Source organism: Macaca thibetana, chromosome 3 (genome assembly GCF_024542745.1).
Source record: "Macaca thibetana thibetana isolate TM-01 chromosome 3, ASM2454274v1, whole genome shotgun sequence".
Taxonomy (NCBI): Eukaryota; Metazoa; Chordata; class Mammalia; order Primates; family Cercopithecidae; genus Macaca; species Macaca thibetana.
In genome coordinates, this window is record NC_065580.1 from 85,983,696 (window position 1) to 86,004,315 (window position 20,620).

The window sequence follows — 20,620 nt, forward strand, 5'->3', positions numbered from 1 at the left end:
ATACTTAATAAATCAAAGTGAGATTGTAATTTAAATTATGAGGAGGTTATCATTGATTGTGTTTGTTATACGATAACTTTTTAAAGAAGCTGCCTGATACTCACCAAATTAGAAAAGACTAATAGTGATATGAAGATATATTTAATTTCAAAGTTAACATTATATTATCTGATGCATATGACACTATTAAATGTGTAATTTCCCAGTTTATTAATATATTTAAATATAGTGGACAAAAATAATGTATTTAGGAAAATACAATGATCACTTTTCTACATTTCTGTAGTCTATGCTTATTTGAAAGGTAGCTTTCAAATTCATTACATTTATTTCATGGCTTTATATCATAATTGATGCTCATTTTGGCCCACATTTCTTTTTTTTTCCCACATTACCTTAGTTACCACCTAAAATCTTAAGGAAATGAAATCCCAAGGGGGTAGACTACAGAAAAACAGTATACCCTGGACGTTGACTTGAAAGCTTTCATGTAGAACCTAAACTAGATCTAATTTGTGCAAGTGACACTCTCTGCTATGAGAGTAGACCAAAAAATATTGATTTTTTTACAGAAGGTTTTTTCAGTGGGTTTATTAAAAAATGCCAACATGAAAACATTAGTTACAAAATTGTAGTGCCCATAATGTTTTACAGAGCGTGGCATTCAGGGGAATTAAAAACCATAAAAATGTTTCCAAATTTATATTGGATACTCTCAGATGCCCTGTTAACTTGAAATATATCATCAAAGTAATCTGTGTTCAAATGTATCTGCAGTAACTTTATTACATATCCTATTACAAGACCTTATTGAATATTCAAACTGTTTTTTTGCATGTCTATTATTTAAAAGAGAATTGCCTTTTCAATTTTAGTTTGTAGAACATGCTAGTGCAATACGTATTTTTATTTCAAACATGTATTCATGATATCACCCCAGGAAGTGGACCCTGGCAGCTGAGGAATTGATTTTTCAAGCATTACTAAACCAAAATCAACATAAAAGTCCGTGGGTCATATCACTAAACGAAACACTATATATTTAAATGTATGCTTTGCAAGTTTCAGTAAGAAAGGAATGTGTCTCTTATGCCTTTGTGGTGGCCATCAAATTGCTTTTTTGACTCCCAAAGTTATTTATATAGAACCTGCATACATAAAACAAGCAAGTATTTATCTTCTCTAATATATGCATAAACAGAAAAGGCTGTGGTACCACAGCAGGGTCCCCAATTACAAGTCAGCCACAACTCTTCTGTGTGATTATTGGCTACAGTGAATCTGGAAACAAATATTGCTGTTGGATTTTAATGTCTTTGTATGCTTTTAGACATCCCTGAGACTAGAAAGGCACTATAGAATTTTGCAAATAAGCAACCTTTCTTCCTGGTCACACAGCATGTTCTCTGCAAAGAAAAACACATGTGGGAAACAAGCAAATGCACCTTTCAAAATTAATTTGTGTCAGGAATGAAGCTGTCTCCAACTCTAATTTCAGTTTGAAAAGGGTTTCAACACCTGATATTTCTCTTCGTCAAGATATTGACATGAGTTTCTCATATAGTTTTTCATGACAGTAGAGAAATCTTGTGAAAACCATGCTGTAAGCCATATCTTTTAATGTACACAGTGTCCCACTACATTTTTACCCAGGAAGCACTCACTCATGCCCAAGCATTCAAATGTTGATGGCCACTTTTTCAAAATTAGCATGGAGGCTCACATAGCTTAAAATGAGTACATCTCCATCTTTTGTTTCTGTGAATCAGTATAATTTATTTAGAGATTTTATTTAATATAACTAATAAAAATCAATAATGCAAACTGTACTCAACATTGGTCAGTATATCAAGAGTTGGGTATTTAGACACAGAAGACCTGGCTTTTCTTTTTGTCTCATTCAACTATGTAAGCTCTATTAATGATGTACATTTTAGTTCTATTTGGGGTGAAAATATTAAGTTAATATATCAAAGTAATCAGTGAAATTAATATATTAAACAAAGTAATCAATGAGACCTTACGTTAAACAGATATGAAGTCTAAGCATTTTGGTGGTTTGATGTGTAGGTGTGCACTGTCAAGAGTGATGTGGTTCATGCCACTGTTATAAAAGCTTTGGTCCAAAAAGAAATTCTTGTTTCAAATTTTGTCATTTTGGAGGCAAAAGCCAAATAAACCTGGTACAATATGCAATTTGTTTCATCATTAGCTCTAGCACATGTAAGAAAAACAAACAGTAACTATATGTCCAATCATTATATTTTCCAAAAACTTCTGGCTCCATAGTATCCTAGTTCCTATGTTTGCTTCACAAAATGGAAAAAAGAATCATCATTTTCTGCTACAATAATACAAGTCTATTATATGTTTCCCTGTGGCTTTTTCTTTATTTAAAAAAATACATATTTGGACAGAGAGCACATACAAACTTACCTATTGTTTAAAGTCGGGGTTACTATGTGGGGAATAATTTGGTTACTAACTTTGAACACACACAAAAAAGAAATATATATGGACAACACCAATCACTAAAGTTTTAAAATAATGTTAAAATTAAAATGGGTTTTCTTGGTTTAATGTCTGTTTTGTCAGAAACTTGGATTGCAGCCCAGCCTTCTTTCTGTTTTCCAATTGCTTGGTAGACTTTTCTCCATCCCTTTATGGGATCAAATCAACAAGAAATTCTAACTATCCTAAATATGTATGCACCCAACACGGGAGCACCCAGATTATTTATAAAGCAAGTCCTTAGAGATCTTCAAAGAGTCTTAGACTCCCACACAATAATAGTGGGAGACTTTACTACCCCACTGATAATATTAGATCATCCAGACAAAGAATTAACAAAGATATTCAGCACCTGAACTCAACACTAGACCAAATGGACCTGATAAATACATTCAGAACTCTCCACCAAGAAACAACAGAATTTACATTCTTCTCGTGACACGACACATAATCTAAAATCAATCACAAAATTGAAAGTAAAACACTACTCAGCAAATGCAAAAGAACTGAAATCATAACCCAGTCTTTCAGACCATAGCACAATCAAATTAGAAATTAAGACTAAGAAATTCACTCAAAACCATATAATTACATGGAAATTGAATAATCTGCTCCTGAATCACTTTTGGGTAAATGATGAAATTAAGGCAGAAATCAAGAAGTTCTTTGAAACTAGTGAGAACAAAGACACAACATGCCAGAATCTCTAGGACACAGCTAAGGCAGTGTTAAGAGGGAAATTTAAAGCACTTAAAGTCCACATCAAAAAGTTAGAAACATCTCAAGTTGACAACCTAATATCACAACTAAATAACTAGAGAAATCAAGAGCAAAGAAATCCCAAAGATATCACATGACAAGAAATAACCAAAATCAGAACTGAACTGAAGGAGATTGAAACATGAAAATCCATTTCAAAGATCAACTAATCCAGGAGCTGTTTGGGGGAAAACATTGATAAAGTAGAAAGACTGCTAGTTAGATTGATAAAGAAAAAACAAGATTCAAATCAACACTATCAAAAACAACAAGGAGGATATTGCCAGTGACCCCACAGAAGTACAAACAACAATCAGAGAATATTATGAACACTTGTATGCACGTACACTAGAAAATCTAGAAGAATTTCCTGGTTACATACACCCTCCTAAGACTGAACCAGGAAGATATTAAAACCCTGAAGAGACCAATAGTGAGCTCTAAAATTGAGGCAGTAACAAATAACCTATCAATCAACAAAAGGCCAGCACCAGACAGATTCACAGCTGAATTCTACCAGAAGTATAAAGAAGAACTGGTACCATTTCTACTGAAAATATTCCAAAAACTTCAGGCCAATATCCCTGACTGACAGCAATGCAAGAATTCTCAACAAAATACTGGCAAACCAAATCCAACAGCACATCAAAAAGCTTATCCACCATGATTAAGTAGGCTTTATCCCTGGGTGCAAGGTTGGTTCAACATACACAAATCAGTCAATGAGATTCATCACATTAACAGAACTAAAGACAAAAACACATGATTATCTCAATAGATGCAGAAAAGGCTTTCTCTAAAATTCAACACCCCTTCATATTGTTCACTCTCAATAAACTAGGTATTGAAGGAAAAGGCCTCAAAATAATAAGATCCATATAAGACAAATCCACAGTTTATATTATACTGAATAGGCAAATGTTGGAAGCATTCCCCTTGAAACGAGCACAAGACAAGGATGCCCTCTCTCACCACTCCTATTCAACATAGTATTGTAAGTTCTGGGCAGCGCAATCAGGCAAAAGAAAGAAACAAAAGGCACAATAGGAAGAGAGGAAGTCAGACTATCCAGATTTGCAGACGACGTGATTCCCTATCTAGAAAACCCCATGGTCTCGGCCCAAAAGCTTCTTAAGCTGATAAACAACTTCAGCAAAGTCTCAGGATACAAAAACCATATGAAAAATCACTGGGATTTCTATACACCAATGACAGTCAAGCCGAGCGCAAAATCAAGAATGAACTCCATTCATAGTTGCCACAAAAAGAACAAAAACCTAGGGATACAGATAACCAGGAAGGGGAAAGATCTCTGGAAGGAGAGCTACAAAACACTACTCAAAGAAATTGGATATTGACACAAACAAATGGAAAACCATTCTATGCTCATGGATAGCAAGATTCAATATCATTTAAATAGCCATACTGCCCAAAGCAATGTATAGATTCAACACTATGCCTATTAAACATTCTTCACAGAACTAGACAAACATTGTCATTCTTCACAGAATTAGAAAAAAACTACTTTTTTTTTTTATTATACTTTAAGTTCTAAGGTACACGTGCACAACGTGCAGGTTTGTTACATATGTATACATGTGCCATGTCAGTGTGCTGCACCCATCAACTCATCATTAACATTAGGTATATCTCCTAATGCTATCCCTTCCCCCTCCCCGCTCCCCACAATAGGCCCCAGTCCTGTGTCCAAGTGATCTCAGTGTTCAATTCCCACCTATGAGTGAAAACATGCGGTGTTTGGTTTTCTGTTCTTATGATAGTTTGCTGAGAATGACAGTTTCCAGCTGCATCCGTGTCCCTACAAAGGACATGAACTCATCCTTTTTTATGACTGCATAGTATTCCATGGTGTATATGTGCCACATTTTCTTAATCCAGTCTGTCACTGATGGACATTTGGGTTGATTCCAAGTCTTTGCTATTGTGAATAATGCACAGGAAAACAAATAAAAGAACCCAAATAGCCAAGGCAATCCTAAGCAAAAAGAACAAAGCTGGGGACATCACATTACCCAACTTTAAACTATACTACAGGTCTACAGTAACCAAAGCAGCATGATACTGGTACAAAAACAGTCACATAGGCCAACGGAACAGAATAGAGAACTCAGAACTACGACTGCACACTTACAACTATCTGATCTTCATAAACCTGACAAAAACAAGCAATGGCGAAAGGATTCCCTATTCAATAAGTGGTGCTGGGATAACTGCCTAGCCATATGCAGAAGATTAAAACTGGACCCCTTCCTTACTGTATTATACAAAAATTAACTCAGGATAGATTAAAGACTTAAATGTAAAACCTAAAACCATAAAAGCCCTGTATGACAACCTAGGCAATACCATTCAGGACACAGACACAGACAAAGATTTCATGATGAAGATGCCAAAAACAATTACAACAAAACCAAAAATTAACAAATGGGATCTAATTAAACCGAAAATCTTCGGCACAGCAAAAGAAATTATCAACAGAGTAAAAAGACAACACACAGAATGGGAGACAAGTTTTGCAAACTATGCATCCAACAAAGGTATAATATCAAGCATCTATAAGGAACTTAAACACATTTGCAAGAAAAAGACAAATAATCCCATAAAAAGTGGGCAAAGAACATGAACAGACACTTTTCAAAGGAAGACATGCATGCAGACAACAATCATATGAAAAAAAAGCCCAACATCACCGATCATTAGAGAAATGCAAATCAAAACCACAATGGGGTACCATCTCCCACCAGTCAGAATGGCTACTGTTAAAAAGTCACAAATTAACAGATGCTGGTGAGCTTCTTGGGAAAAAGGAGTGCTTCTACACTGTCGGTGGGAGTGGAAATTAGTTCAATCATTGTGAAAGACAGTGTGGAATTCTTCAAAGAAATAAAGACAGAAATACTATTCCACCCAGCAATCCCATTACTAGGTATATATCCAAGGGAATATAAATAATTCCATTATAAAGTTAAATGTATGCATGTGCTCACTGAAACACTATTCACAGTATCAAAGACATGGAATCAACCTAAATGCCCATCAATGATAGACTGGATAAAGAAAATGTGGTAAGTATACACCATGGAATACTATGCAGCCACCAAAAAAAATGAGACCATGTCCTTTGCAGGGACATGAATGGAAGCTGGAGGCCATTATCCTTAGCAAACTAACACAGGAACAGAAAACTAAATATCAGCATGTTCTCACTTATAAGTAGGAGCTAAATGATGAGAACACATGAACACAGAGAGGGGAACAACACACAATGGGGCCTATTGGAGGTGGAGGGTGGGAGGAGAAAGAGGATCAGGAAAAATAACTAATAGGTACTAGGCTTAATACTTAGGTGATAAAATAATCCATACAACAAACCCCTCATGACACAGGTTTACCTATGTAACAAAACTGCACATGTACCCCCGAACTTAAAATAAAAGTTAAAAAAATTAAGATGGCTTTTCTCAATGCACTATTCAATAATCTCTATCATGACTTTCTGAAAACCTATTTAGCAGGACACATTGTATACACTATCGGATGCCCAACCAAAATATATCTTCCATTTCTTTTGTACTAAGACTGTGCTGATTTTGTCCAGGTATATATGAGGAATGTGCTCGGGGTAAGTGAGTACCACTCTATCCTGAGGGTAAGAATTATACTTAATATAATTCACTCATGGTTAATTCATGACCTGATGTTAGTTATTGGTTTAGTGTGGGCATGTCCTGAGAAATGAGGCATGAAAGGAAGTTTGCTCAGAAGAAATGTGTTTCTGTGTGTGTTTTCCTTCTTAAATAAAATGAAATAAAATTAACAAGATGCTCTAGAAGTATTGAATTTACTGCCTTTGGTCAAAAGCTATAAGGGCAAATGACTGGAGTTATTGTAAATATTTTATGATGACAAAATCCAAAGGAATTAGAGAAGCCCTTTTAGAAGTGCTGCATGTTTGAACTGCTGAAGTAATCAATCCTGGACACACTTGCCATATTCCAGACAAATTTAATTGAATATTCTGTTTTTTTAGAGTAGAAGACACCTAATGGACACTCCTATCATAGATATCTTAATGAAAATGTTATCCTACAGGCATGTTTATATGTCACTAGGTATTTATAAGTGATTAAATGCTTTTTTTGAAAACAAGTTCAAATCACATATTTATATGTGAGCACATCTGTTATGTTATATAGATCTAACATTTGTTATTTTTGCCTACTTGAGCCTATTTCCTTTTTTTCTATAATATATCACCTCATTTTTTTTTCAAGTCACTCTGTTCTTCTTCACAGACCATGTGGATCCTGTGTAGTTGACTCTGCCCTCCCATTCGTAGGTTGGGTACATAATCCAGGACCACATACATAGATTCGTTCAGTGATGTACAGATAAACCAAGCCATAACGTCAGGCTCAATTTGGGTATTTTCACTTGTGGGGTTCTTTGTATGGCAGTATTTAACCTAGAGCAGGTTGGCAGCCATCTTGCCACCACGAAGGGTCAGTTTATAGGAGAATTTGCACTGAGAAAAGCATAGCTGCAGGAAGGAAAGAACATTCCTGATGACATTATTTGCCCTCTTGGATCCAGCACTGTCTAAAGAAGCAATAGTCCCAAACTTTTCAGTAATGTTAGTTAATAAATCCACTCCACATTGAATTTCTTCCATATACAATAAAAAAAAGTCCCACTTGACACTCCTGCCTAAAAGTCCTGCTCAGGACCTATTTAGAGAAGACTTCTTTCCTTATAATTCACTATATAAATCATATGGAACATATAGAACTGTTACAGTGGCATCATCATACTTAGATTATGATGCCTAATTAATTAAAATAAATAATTATTTTAATTAAAGTTTCCTAAGTAATTAAAAAAATTCCATAGGTCTTATATTGAAATTATTAATGATAATCCTAGATTAGATACATTTTTCAGCATACATTATTTATTAATTTCTTTTATGATGGAGTTTTTGAGTAGATAGACTGATGCCTATCAATAATACACATTGTTCTTTGAAAATGATTTATTATTCTCTGTATTCACTGAATGTTAATCCTGTCTTTATTCATTTAAGTTTTTTTCCCGGATTGCTGTATTTTTCTTTTTAGACTTTTTCCACAGCTCTTCATATCTGAAGATAACACCTCTTCCATGTTTTTAATGTTTATCTATTGCCTTTAGCACTGTATAATGGATGATTAATTTAGTTCATTTTTTTTTTTTGAGACGGGCTCTCACTCTGTCACCCAGGCTGGAGTGCAGTGGCACCATCTCGGCTCACTGCAAGCTCCACCTCCTGGGTTCACGCCTTTCTCCTGCCTCAGCTTCCTGAGTAGCTGGGACTACAGGCACCCGCCACCATGCCCGGCTAATTTTTTTTTGAATTTTTAAAAGAGATGTGTTTTCACCATATTAGCCAGCATGGTCTCGATCTCCTGACCTCCTGATCTGCCCTCCTCAGCCTCCCAAAGTCCTGGGATTAGGCGTGAGCCACCACGCCCGTCCTCAGTTTAGTCTGTCTTTTAATGCACTAGTTTAAGCTGCTATGTAAGTCATTAAGTTTTGCATGCTAGTTATCAATTTTTATATTTTAAAAGTTTATTTTAATTACTTTAAAAATAACAGCTAGGACAGCTATCAGAATATATATTCAGTTGCCTCACTGGATTCATATATCATAAACATTTTTAGTTCCTTAGGTGTCCTTCAATTTTTGCCAGCTGTTCTGTGCATTTTAAGAATTATGTTTTTGTATATTTCATCCATCAATTTTAAGTGTCCTATACACCTTAAAGAATAGGGGTATCTTAACCACCACTTTGCTCCACCTCTGTTTCTTTCCAATATAACTATTATTCACAGAGTTACCGTGTAACCTTCAACATTACTGATTCACTGAGGTTTTTCAGAGGGTGCATATTTTATTGGTAACAAGGTATGAAAACAGCATTTTTTTAAAACTCATCTGTGATTCTATTTTTCACTTTACCTACTTTCAATTTAGTTACCTTACTGCTTTCATGTTCCTTTTTGAACGATTATAAAATTTTAAATGAAAAATATAATACAAATAAATCTATAAAACAAAACAAAATACCTGTTTTTCTCTTCTTTTTGTTTGAAATTTACAGCATATTTTATATACCTTATGTTATTTTTGGTCTTTCCAAAATCAAGGTAGTATACATATTCATTTTTGGCCAAAAAAGTGACCCCCAAAGTGGCGATCCCTGAACTTAATGCTGGTCTAGTGCTCTTCTATTTGCACCAGACAAATTGGAATATTCTGAATGTTTTAGAAAGGTCAAACTAAAGGAATTAAACTCTACCTTGAAAACCCTTTAAAGTAATTCTATCAAGGAATTCTCTAAATGAAGGTAAATATGTTGAAATTGATGAAAAGTATGCTTTCCTACACATTTAATTCTGAATTCTGAAGTATTTTTATTGTAATTGTAATAAAATTTGTTGATGGCAAATAATTTCTTATTTATCACACAAATTAACAGCATATCACTTGGTGAACATTCTACACAGAAGCAATTTGGATAGAATTAATTCATTTACATTTAGTAGCTTAGAAGATTTGTTTTACCTGTTTAAATGTGAGACATTGCCAAAATTACAGCAGACAACTACAGAGAAGAATAAACCATAACCTTAATATGGGAAGCTTATTTTCATTTTCAAACAAAGTAACAGATAATGTTCTCACACTATTTAAAATGGATATTACTTACAGCTGCATCTGCAAAGGTCTCTTCATAAAACACTAGCATCAGAGCAAACTGTACAACTGTGTATATCTTTAATAGCTGAGATGCAGATGATGAGAAGGGAACATCTTTCCCAGTGACCTAGGTAGACAAGAAAGAACCATTTCCTTTATATTGCTCCAGACTTATTTCTCTAACTGAAATCCACACTAAGAGAGATATTTGAAAAAATGTACTTGCTATTTTTTTAAAAAAAAAGGCTAACATAATTTTTTAAAATAGAAACTTGTCTGTAAGTTAGGATACTTTTTTTCCCATTTTGAAAGCATGACAATTATGATGTAGTCTGCCTTAAAGAGCAGCATAAGAACTAATTCAGCAAAATGTGCAAATAATAAAGATAGTCAAAATGAATGGGATGGATCTTCCCTATTTGATAATATGTCCATGATCACATATGACGGCAAAAGCAAAGTAAAAGAAAAAACAGAAGGTGGCCGGACGCGGTGGCTCACACCTGTAATCCCAGCACTTTCCGAGGCCGAGGTGGGCGGATCACTTGAGGTCAAGAGTTCATGATCAGCCTGGCCAACATGGTGAAACCCCATCTCTAGCAATAACACAAAAATTAGCTGGGTGTGGTGGCATGCACCTGTAATCCCAGCTACTCGGGAGGCTGAGGCAGAAGAACTGCTTGAACCCAGTAGGCAGAGGTTGCAGTGAGCCAGGACTGCATGACTGCACTCCAACCTGGAGATGGGGGACAGTCCCAAAAAAAAAAAAAAAAAAAAAAAAAAAAACCACACACACAGGGAGAGAAGGTAATCTTGGCAGTGTAGGTAATCATACTTCAAAGAAAAATACTATTTTATTGGAAACAACTTTTGTAAAGTTATTTATTGGAAACTTTAGAAAAGTTATTTCCAATAAACTACATTTTTACTCTAGCATTTGAGTTTCCCCAAAATGCTACACATCTATTTTTTTAATGCAGACTCCAGGACTCATATAACTTTAAAAACAGTATTCACTTTGAGTTATCTACTGACAAAAAGAAAAACAATAAATGGATCATAGCAAACAGGTTTTTGGAGTTTAAATATAAAAATTATTTCACCTATATCAAGTTGGTGGATGTTACACTACTAATTATGAACATAAACAAAAGTGTCTGGGAAACTTATTCCAGGCGGCTTTGGTAACTGAATGAGAAAATGTCATTAGTTAGATTAGGATTTTTTCAAAATAGTAATATTTAAATAAAACCTCTTATTTTGTTTTATTTCCTTGAAACATCACAGGCTAATTTTATACACATAGTATCATCCTTGAAATTAAGAGTAGTTTAGTCTTCCTATTGTTTCTGCATTACTATACATAACATTTATTTGATAAGAAATCACAACTTATATTCTAAATGATTAAAAAGAAACTTCTCTTTCTTTTTCAGAAGAGTAATTCTGGGTGAAAACTGAGTTTTTCATTTGGGTTCCTCTGTTTTAAAGATCTGTCTTTTTTTGTTTTTGGTTTTCAATGTGGTTTCTGCATTTAATTCTTCTACTCTACTATAAAATGAATATAGCTATGGTTTGACCCAAAATCCATACTGTCTTGATGTGACTTTAGATACATCTGTTCTGGGGGCCTCATTTCTTTGTGAGTGGAGTTAAGATTAGACTGACTCATTCCTAAGGTTGCCTCCATCTCTAGTGTTCTAGGACTCTGTGTCTGAGCCGCTTGTATTTGTGAAGTTATGCTCTACACAAAGGCAGGCATTCAAGTGGTTATGAAAACCAGCCTCTGTAGCTCTGCTCCACAATCTGGGCTCCCAGGCAAAAGGCAGTGTTCACTTGGGAGAAGGTACTCCTTTAATTGGCACATAGTTGGTGGACACTCACTAAGTTATGCACCACAGGACTGCATCTGACCGGGGGAACATCTTTTTACAGATTTGCATGAAAATAGCATATGTACAGGCTGGCTGTAGACCTGACAATATGAGACTAATCTTCACCATCTCCAATTCTGTGAACTCTATTTACCTCTGGAATTTCTTCACTTAGACCAAGTCTTGGTTTACCTGGACCCCATCCTGGTCCTTTAAATATGACAGACAACTTATTAAAGAATCCAGGTGTGGCCCAGAATGTAGTCCATATGTAAAATAAGTGATGGAACTAGAAAGAATAAAAAAGAGCTTATTTCAAATGAGATAAATAGGACAGAAAGAATAAATACCAAAGATTATGTATATTTTTTATTGTTCAAGGTAATTTACATATATTAAAACATACGTTATGCATGATTAGAGCAACAGAAATTAATGTGTAATTGCATTCTGTGCTGTAATCTATTCTATGTACTGTGTACCATTAAGTGTGTTTCTGTCAGTATTTCTGAAGTTCAATAAAATTGTAATTTTGAAATGTAAAATCAGGGCAATTGTTTAGACAATCAGCAAAGTAGAAAAAAATGAGTTAAAAGGCTTTGCTTCCAATAGAATTAACTAGCACCCGGTGCACTCAACATCCCTCCCTAAGGACATCTTTTCTTTCTTTCTTTTTCTTCAAGACAGAGTCTCACTCTGTTGCCCAGGCTGGAGTGCGGTGGAGCGACTTTGACTCACTGCAACCTCTGCCTCCCGGGTTCAAGTGATTCTCCTGCCTCAGCCTCCTGAGTAGCTGGGATTACAGGCGCATGCCACCATTCCAGGCTAATTTTTGTATTTTTAATGGCGACGGAGTCTCACCACGTTGGCCAGACTGGTTTTGAACTTCTGACCTCATGATCCACCAGCCTCGGCCTCTCAAAGTGTTGGGATTACAGGCCTGAGCCACCACGCCTGGCCAATGACACCTTTTCTAAGTGTTGCTCAATGGATACAAAAGTTGAACATGGAAACATATAAAGATTGAATATCTGTTTAAAATTTTAAAATATAAATCTTTACTATATTGTGGTACAGACAACACATATTCATAAAAATACTCTAAGTAGTTTGTGATACTAGACTTCTGAGTATTAAATAGTCCGTATTCTGTAATTAGAGATCGAAAAGTTTGCTAATTGAGGCAAAAATTCCCTTTAAGTAGCATAACAGGAATCCCACATTCTTTAAATATCGTGCATTTGACATGGATAGAAGTTAAAAGTGGCCAGGCACTGTGGCTCACACCTGTAATCCCAGCACTTTGGGAGGCTGAGGCGGGCGGATCACAAGGTCAGGAGATCAAGACCATCCTGGCAAACATGGTGAAACCCCATCTCTACTAAAAACGCACAAAAAAATTAGCCGGGCGTGGTGGCGGGCGCCTGTAGTCCCAGCTTCTCGGGAGACTGAGGCAGGAGAATGGTGGTGTGAACCCAGGAGGCGGCGGAGCTTGTAGTGAGCAGGGATCGCGCCACTGCACTCCAGCCTGGGTGACAGAGCGAGACTTCGTCTCAAAAAAAAAAAAAAAAGAAGTTAAAAGTGTGCCCACATGTGATAGGTGTTCAATAAATGTTTGCTATTTATGACATATATATGATCATAATGCACCAAGAGACTAAAAAGACTCCTAGAGGTTGAGCATCAGCTATAGACTCTAGAGACGAGTTCTATGATAATTATAGAAAGAAATTAATGGAGAAAGAAGTTTTGGCTTTATCAGAATTTGTGATTTTGCTAGTATTTTCATTGTGTTTTGAATGAGTTGAACCATTAAGATTACAAAAAATAACTTAAGAATTTATTAAAATATCATAATAAGGAATCTGAAGCAATTAAGAAATAATTTAGAACAACCATTTATGCCTAATGTTCCATTATTGGAACGCTAAGGATGTGGGAGTTATTTATATCCTACTACTCAAGGTCATCGCCAAGGTCTAATTGGAAAAATTCAAAAAATTGCAAGCTCAGGCATAAATGGTTAATGGAATAGATCTGAGGAATAGGTAAATGATAGGCGGAAACTTCACCTGGGGCTTTGCAATAATAATGATACAGAAAACTAATGTGCTTATAAGTTATAATGTACATTAATATACTTATCTGTTTTTTAATTTTGGAAACTGACTACAGTTTTTTTTCTATCATTCTAGACACAAGCCATGAAAAATACATGGTAATGTTTTAAATGAAAATATTGTTTTTCACTTATTTATTTCCCAGTGCTCTGAAAATGTGCGATACCAAAGGAGGGCAAGGTGAATTATTTATGCCTAATAATAAGGAAAACAAACAAACAAACAAAACCCTATGTCTGTTGGAAGTCATCCTAAGTTGCCTTGATGCCTCTGCAGAATAGGTGAGAAATTTACCTGTATATAAAGGAATGGAGGTGAAAATAAGTGAATGTTTTTGTAAGTTCAAGTATTCCTAATTATCACAACTTGCCGGCTTGACATTTCTGACAATATAAGTGAACATGTAAAACACTAAACCTTAGACCTACTTGTGACAATTACAATGCTGAAGGAAATGTGAGGGGAAAGACCTGGAGAATTGAACCTAACACGGTTTCAGCAGCTGTCCATAAATAACCTGTGATTTTCTGACCACCGTTCCTTTCAAAATACTAATCATCCCACTATTTGTGCAGCTCTTATTGTATTTAACATTCACTTTCTCATTCTGTCTCAGTTATAAACCCCCTTTTTCTCAGCAAGACTGTACACTCCCAAAGCCTTGCCTCTGAAAGAAATCACCCACCAACCAGCAGCACTGGCATCATATAGGTGCTTGTTTAGAAACACAGGATCTTGGAACAGACCACAAAACTACTGAACAGAATCTGCATTTTAGTAGGATCCTCTGATTCACATGCACATTAAGTTTATAAAATTCTGCCCTAGAGGATAGAGATGAAGTTATCTATCTCTTTTTTAATGACTGCAATAAGGAGACCACTCCTATATGAAGAAAAGGTAGCTTTCAATGTACTCTTTCTCAATTGGTTTTATTTACACAAAGCTTATTATGAAGAAAGGATCCAAAATATTTGCTTATATTCTCCTGAGAGATGGATCTTATTCTTAGTAAGTCTAATCAAGATAGAGACACAGAGAGAAATGCCACGTAGTTGAGAAGAAAGAAGAGAGATAATTACCTTTCTTCTTTTGGTGTACGAGGAGATAAAAATACCTTTCACTGAACAACGGAAGGCAATCTGTTACGGCCTTTTATGTAAAGAGGTAGCACAGTGTATAGGTTAAATTGAATTCAGCCAGTCTTGGGCTTAGCTTTCAACCCACCTTGGTTAAGCTTACAGCTAACAAGTTTTGTAATTTTGGGTGAATTATTTAAATTCTGGGAACCTTGGTTTCCTCCACCAGAAAATGGGAATGAAAAGAGCCACTGCTTTATAAGGTTTTAGTAATAGCTACATTAAACATTTTTCTGCTGCGCTGTTAGCAGTGCACATGGTAGAAGCCCAATAGACGTCAACAATTTTGTTATTTCAACTTTCACTGAAACTCAAAGTAGTCTGGAAAAGCTGACCCAACATGAGCCAGTAATTTCCTCACTTACCGAATGTTGTAACCAGTCCCCTGAACAGAGCTGTCATTGACCAACCTCTTCAGCTTTTCAAGTATTCTTATCTTTTTCTCATTTACGAGTGCCTAACCCCAGGAGTATTTGTGGTGGTCTGACTCTGACAGATCGGAGCTTCACAGACATTCCTGATTTCTCTAGTGCCAACCATTGAGACCAATGAACAACCAGTACCACATGTCTAACAGAAAACTGGTCCAGTCCGACAAGTCTTAGCAAGTGAGGTAATGCACAGACTTAACCAATCTGTAATAGTTCCTGACACTTGGGTCCAAGAAGAGTAACGCAAAGCCCTCATGTTGAATTTCTAACCAGAGTCATGCACCCTGGAAACAAATATTTTTCTTACTGTGGGTTCAGCCTTAATTATACATGTTACTATTGCTCCTACTGAATACATGAATATATTTCAGGTCCATTCTGAGAAAGGATATGTTTAGAAGCCATTTTCTTTGTCATTCTAGGCAGTAGACATATTTGAAAATTGGTTATTTTAAAATATATTTTGCCTGATTTGATTCAAACTTTTGTTTGTGTGATAGAGTTATATCTAAATTTTTTATAGTTAAAAACTTTTTTTAGGTTAGTATAATATACTATCACTTTTCAACAGCTGATTTTTCTCTTAACTGTAAGATTTATGAAATGATATAAATGCAGAAAAAATAAAAAAACAAGTATGTTACCTGCACTCTGATTGGTTCAAATGTATTAATGGGATGTGTTAAGCCATATACAACTTTTTCATTTTCTGCTTCAAATGTCCCTGGAAGATAAATATTCAGGATATGAGATTTGGCTTCCTGTAATTGAGGGAGATGATTTAATTTTTTGATTTTAATACATTTTACTTACCAAAAATTCTATCCCAAATAATAAGAACACCAGCAAAATTTTTGTCTATGCAATAACGATTTCTGCCTATGAGACAAAATATTAGAAAATTTTTTTTCAGAAAAATAGTTATGCTTTTTGAGATACCTTCATCTTGTTTTTAGAACATATTCATAAAATTCAGATTTAAGCAAGAGTATAATTTCCCTGGAAATGTCTTCTCATTTACAACATCAGATTTTATTCTCTAATAAAGGAATTTTTATTTTTATTTTTCAATTAATTGTACTAAAAAGGGGAAGTGTTTTCTTAAAGCTGTATGTATGTTTTCTTGTCACCATTTTTCAGTATAAAATGGAATAAATGTAAATAATTTTTTTCAGGACCTTCAAATAAAAATTAAGAATGAAATGATATCAAAAATTACAAATAAGAAATAAAATAAGGAAACAATGTATGTAAATGTGTTTTTATTTTAAATTTTTGATGAGATGTCTCTCTATCCCTTTTCTCTGCATCTGTTTCAGGAAGGAAATTTTCTACTTAGAGTGAGACTTGACTAGTTTTTTGAAGATCATAAAAGCCATAGTAAAAAATAAACTACCCTTAATTTTTTCAAAACTCATATCATATATATTTTCCTACTGCCAAATAATCAAATTATAATGTAAATAACTGGTTATTATTTATTTAATACATTTTTTATAAAACTTAAGTAGACATGATGATATCCATATGACTGTAAATCTAAAGAAAAAGAATAATTAATTAACCAAACCACAACCCCAAGAAACTCAACTATCCTGAGTTCCCATTCCTTTTCCTGGTTTCCATGTATGCAACTGCACATTTGAATGTACAGATACAAGGAAAAATCTCCCATAGTGTAAAAGTAGAGATAGATTGGCTGAACAGATGCAGACACTGTTGCTATATACATGGTTTATATAATGGTTCTGAATTAGTAAGGAAGAATTTTGCCCCTTAAGGAACATTTGGCAATTTCTGGAGACATTATTGGTAGCCACACCTGGGAGGGGATACTAATGACATCTAATGGGTGGTGGCCAGTGAAGTTGCTAAATTTCCTACAGTGCACAGAGCATCCTCCACAACAAAGAAGTATCTGTCTCAAAATGTCAACAGCGCTGAGGTTGGGAAACCCTGATATAAGCAGGTGGGAGTGTAGGAAAATGCAGCCAGAGGAAATAGCATCTGTTTCGTTTTGTAATGTGGACTTGTTCTTCTCGGCTCCTTCTATTTCCTTTTATATGGAAGGAACTGCAAGTGTATAATCCCCTTGGCCTCTCCACTTCCTTACTAATTAGAGATGCTTCTTGACTTACGGAGAGGTTATGTCTCAATAAACCATCTAAATTGAAAAACATTGAAAGTCAAAAATGCTTTTAATCAGGGTGTGGTGACTCAGGCCTGCAATCCCAGCATTTTGGGAGTCCGAGGTGGGCGGATCACCTGAGGTCAGGGAGTGTGAGACCAGCCTGATCAACATGGTGAAACTCAGTCTCTACTAAAAATACAAAAATTAGCTGGGCTTGGAGGTGTGCACCTATAATCCCAGCTACTCAGGAGACTGAGGCAGAAGAATCGCTTGAACCCAGGAGGTGGAGCTTGCAGTGAGCCGAGATCGTGCCACTGCACTCCAGCCTGGGCGACAGAGTAAGACTCTGTCTCAAAAAAAGAAAAAAAAAAAAAGCTTTTAAATAAGCCTAATCTACTGAACATCATAGCTTAGCCTAGCCTGCCTTAAATGCGCTCAGAGCACTTATATCAGCCTGCAATCTTAGGCAAAAATCATCTAATACAAAGCCTATTTCATAAGAAAGTGTTGAATATCTCACATGGTTTATGGAATATGGTACCAAAAGTAAAAAAAATAGAACGGCTATATGGGTTCTCAAGGTATGGTTTCTACCGAACATGTATCACATTTGCATCATTGTGAAAGTGGAAAAATCAGAAGTCGAACCATCATAAATCAGGGACTTTCTGTCCTCCCTGGAGTTGGAGAATGACTGTTGAGTTTCTAAGAGGAAGTCGCTTGTGCTCTCTGCCCTGGCCTCTCCTCCTGTGGAAGCCTGTGCTTCTGCTCGGCTCCCTGCCATAAACATAGGGCCCTGCCCTTCTTGGAAAGGCAGGGCTTCAGGGATTCAGGGTTGCCGAGGAAGACTAGAAACATAAAAACAGAACAATAGCACTTACTCACGTATTTATTTTACTGGCTTCCTTCTCTCAGTATTGTTTGTGAGATTTATTCATGTCATTGCATATAGCAATGGTGTGGGCATTTTCATTGTTATATCATTTTCCATTACATGTATGATATAAAATTTATCTGTTCTACTGCTGAAAAACATTTGAATTATTTCTGTTTTTTCTGTCACAAATAATGCTGATATGCACGATTGCTCTATAGGGCTCAGGGTACACAATGTGAACATTTTTGTTATTACTTAAGTTGGTGTCTTTAAACCTTAGGCACTAGCCACTTGGGATTTTCTCCTTGTCAGGGAAACACAGCTTATATTGAGATTGTTCGAGGCCTTAGGCAGGAAGGTTTATTGGGCTCTCCTTAAATCAAAACAGTTTTCAAGACCACTAACTCTCTGCCTGTAGATAGGAATGACCTTCAGCCCTGGGTCGAGGAGTAGCCTTTGACAGAATCCTTTAAAACATAAAATGTGCATCTCCTCAGCTGGTTAAATCATTTTCTACTGTAATGGAGCTATGATTTAGGTAGAACGAAAAATCCAAAAGTCAGATAGATAAATCCCCCTACTCCACCCCACCAGTTCATACTTTGGAGATGAGGCTTGTACCAAAGAAGATAGAAAAGAAGACACTATATTTATTTGTAAAACATGGGCTGACTATATTGGGGGATTGTGATTAAATGAAGTAAGGCAAATGATAATGTAATTTTTAAAGAAATTAAGAGGAAAAGAGAGAAGAAATAGAACTTCCTTACCATGATGAACCCTATGATGGCTAGGAGTATTAAGAATCAGTTCCAAAGGACCAAGGTTATTGATGACCTGTTTAAAACAGAAGGAATATTTATACATACAGTTATCATTAAATGTGTATTAGTATATAAATACTCACATTAGAAACTCACATAAATTAAGAGATATTGCAAGTTTCAGGGTTGGTATCAGAGAGTGGAAAAAAGTTCCTCTGAAATCTGGAATTCATATAAAGACAATAGTAATCTCAAAACTCTATTCTGAGAGGCAGCATGGTGAGTATGGTGTCATGGTTAAGAGCTAGACTTTCAGTTCAGCTTCAAGAATCTCCACTTATTACTGTGTGATCCTGGGGAAATGACTAGGTTTTCATATCTCAATTTTCTCATCTTTAAAATGGAAATAGTAACATATCTACATAATAATGTTGTTCCGAAGATTATTAATGTTACTGTATTACATACCACTATCACCAAAGCACAATTCCCTTAGGTTTCATGTTGTGTTACAGTTTTTGCCTTTCAACTATGGCTTTGATTATTTATGAGAGCAGGGCATTACTAGGAGAGTGAAAACACTGTGTTATGTTTCCTGGAGTTACTTCACCCTGTAATCAGCCATGCAGCAACAACTTAATATTGTATCAGTAATCTATTACATTAGGGTGATCCTACTCATTCAAATAGAATACTAAATCATCTCTTACCTTTCAAGGCATCGTCTACCATTACATCTTAGAGGTGCAATTCAAAGTCAAATATGTAAAAGGGCCTTTTTTCACAATTAAAGTTACTTCAGTATCTAGTGCCTTACTTTCTAATTAATTCTCACAACATTTCTTAGTAAGAATCCCCTAGTTCTGAGTCTGTAAATTCTAAAAATCGTAGGAACCAGGTAGGTGTCATGAAAAAAGTACAGCAGCCCACATGTAAGACATTTGGTATGTTATATTAATAATATTGAACAACTTGAACATCCACCAACCATGGCAGATACCAAGATATTTTACTTTTCTTTATTCACAATCTAAACTGATTTGTTAGAGCCTACCAATGAGAAAATCAATACATTGTCACAATATTTTAAGACATGACTCACTTTTAGGGTTAGCTTCCATTTGCAGGACGTATGAGGAATAAAGAAATGAGTTAAATGATGCTAAAGGGAAAAATAGTCACTGACAATTATGACGCTGATATGAATTTGATAGTAAGTCAGTGCTGTGGGAAGAAATAGAGAGAGATGGGACT

General features: G+C 35.5%; 1 protein-coding gene across 2 annotated transcripts in view; it reads right to left on the reverse strand.

Moving 5' to 3' along the window:
- AGMO (alkylglycerol monooxygenase) overlaps positions 1-20,620 on the reverse strand; it is a 351,653-nt gene that overhangs the window by 173,333 nt on the left and 157,700 nt on the right. Inside the window, exons 6-10 of one of the 2 annotated variants that reach the window (XM_050783055.1) lie at positions 19,373-19,439; positions 16,408-16,473; positions 16,239-16,318; positions 12,059-12,193; positions 10,041-10,157 (exon numbers count right to left, since the gene is read on the reverse strand). In XM_050783055.1, the coding sequence (XP_050639012.1) occupies positions 10,041-10,157; positions 12,059-12,193; positions 16,239-16,318; positions 16,408-16,473; positions 19,373-19,439 (465 nt within the window). The remainder of the gene's footprint in view (positions 1-10,040; positions 10,158-12,058; positions 12,194-16,238; positions 16,319-16,407; positions 16,474-19,372; positions 19,440-20,620) is intronic. The other variant, XM_050783056.1, reaches the window with a different exon arrangement.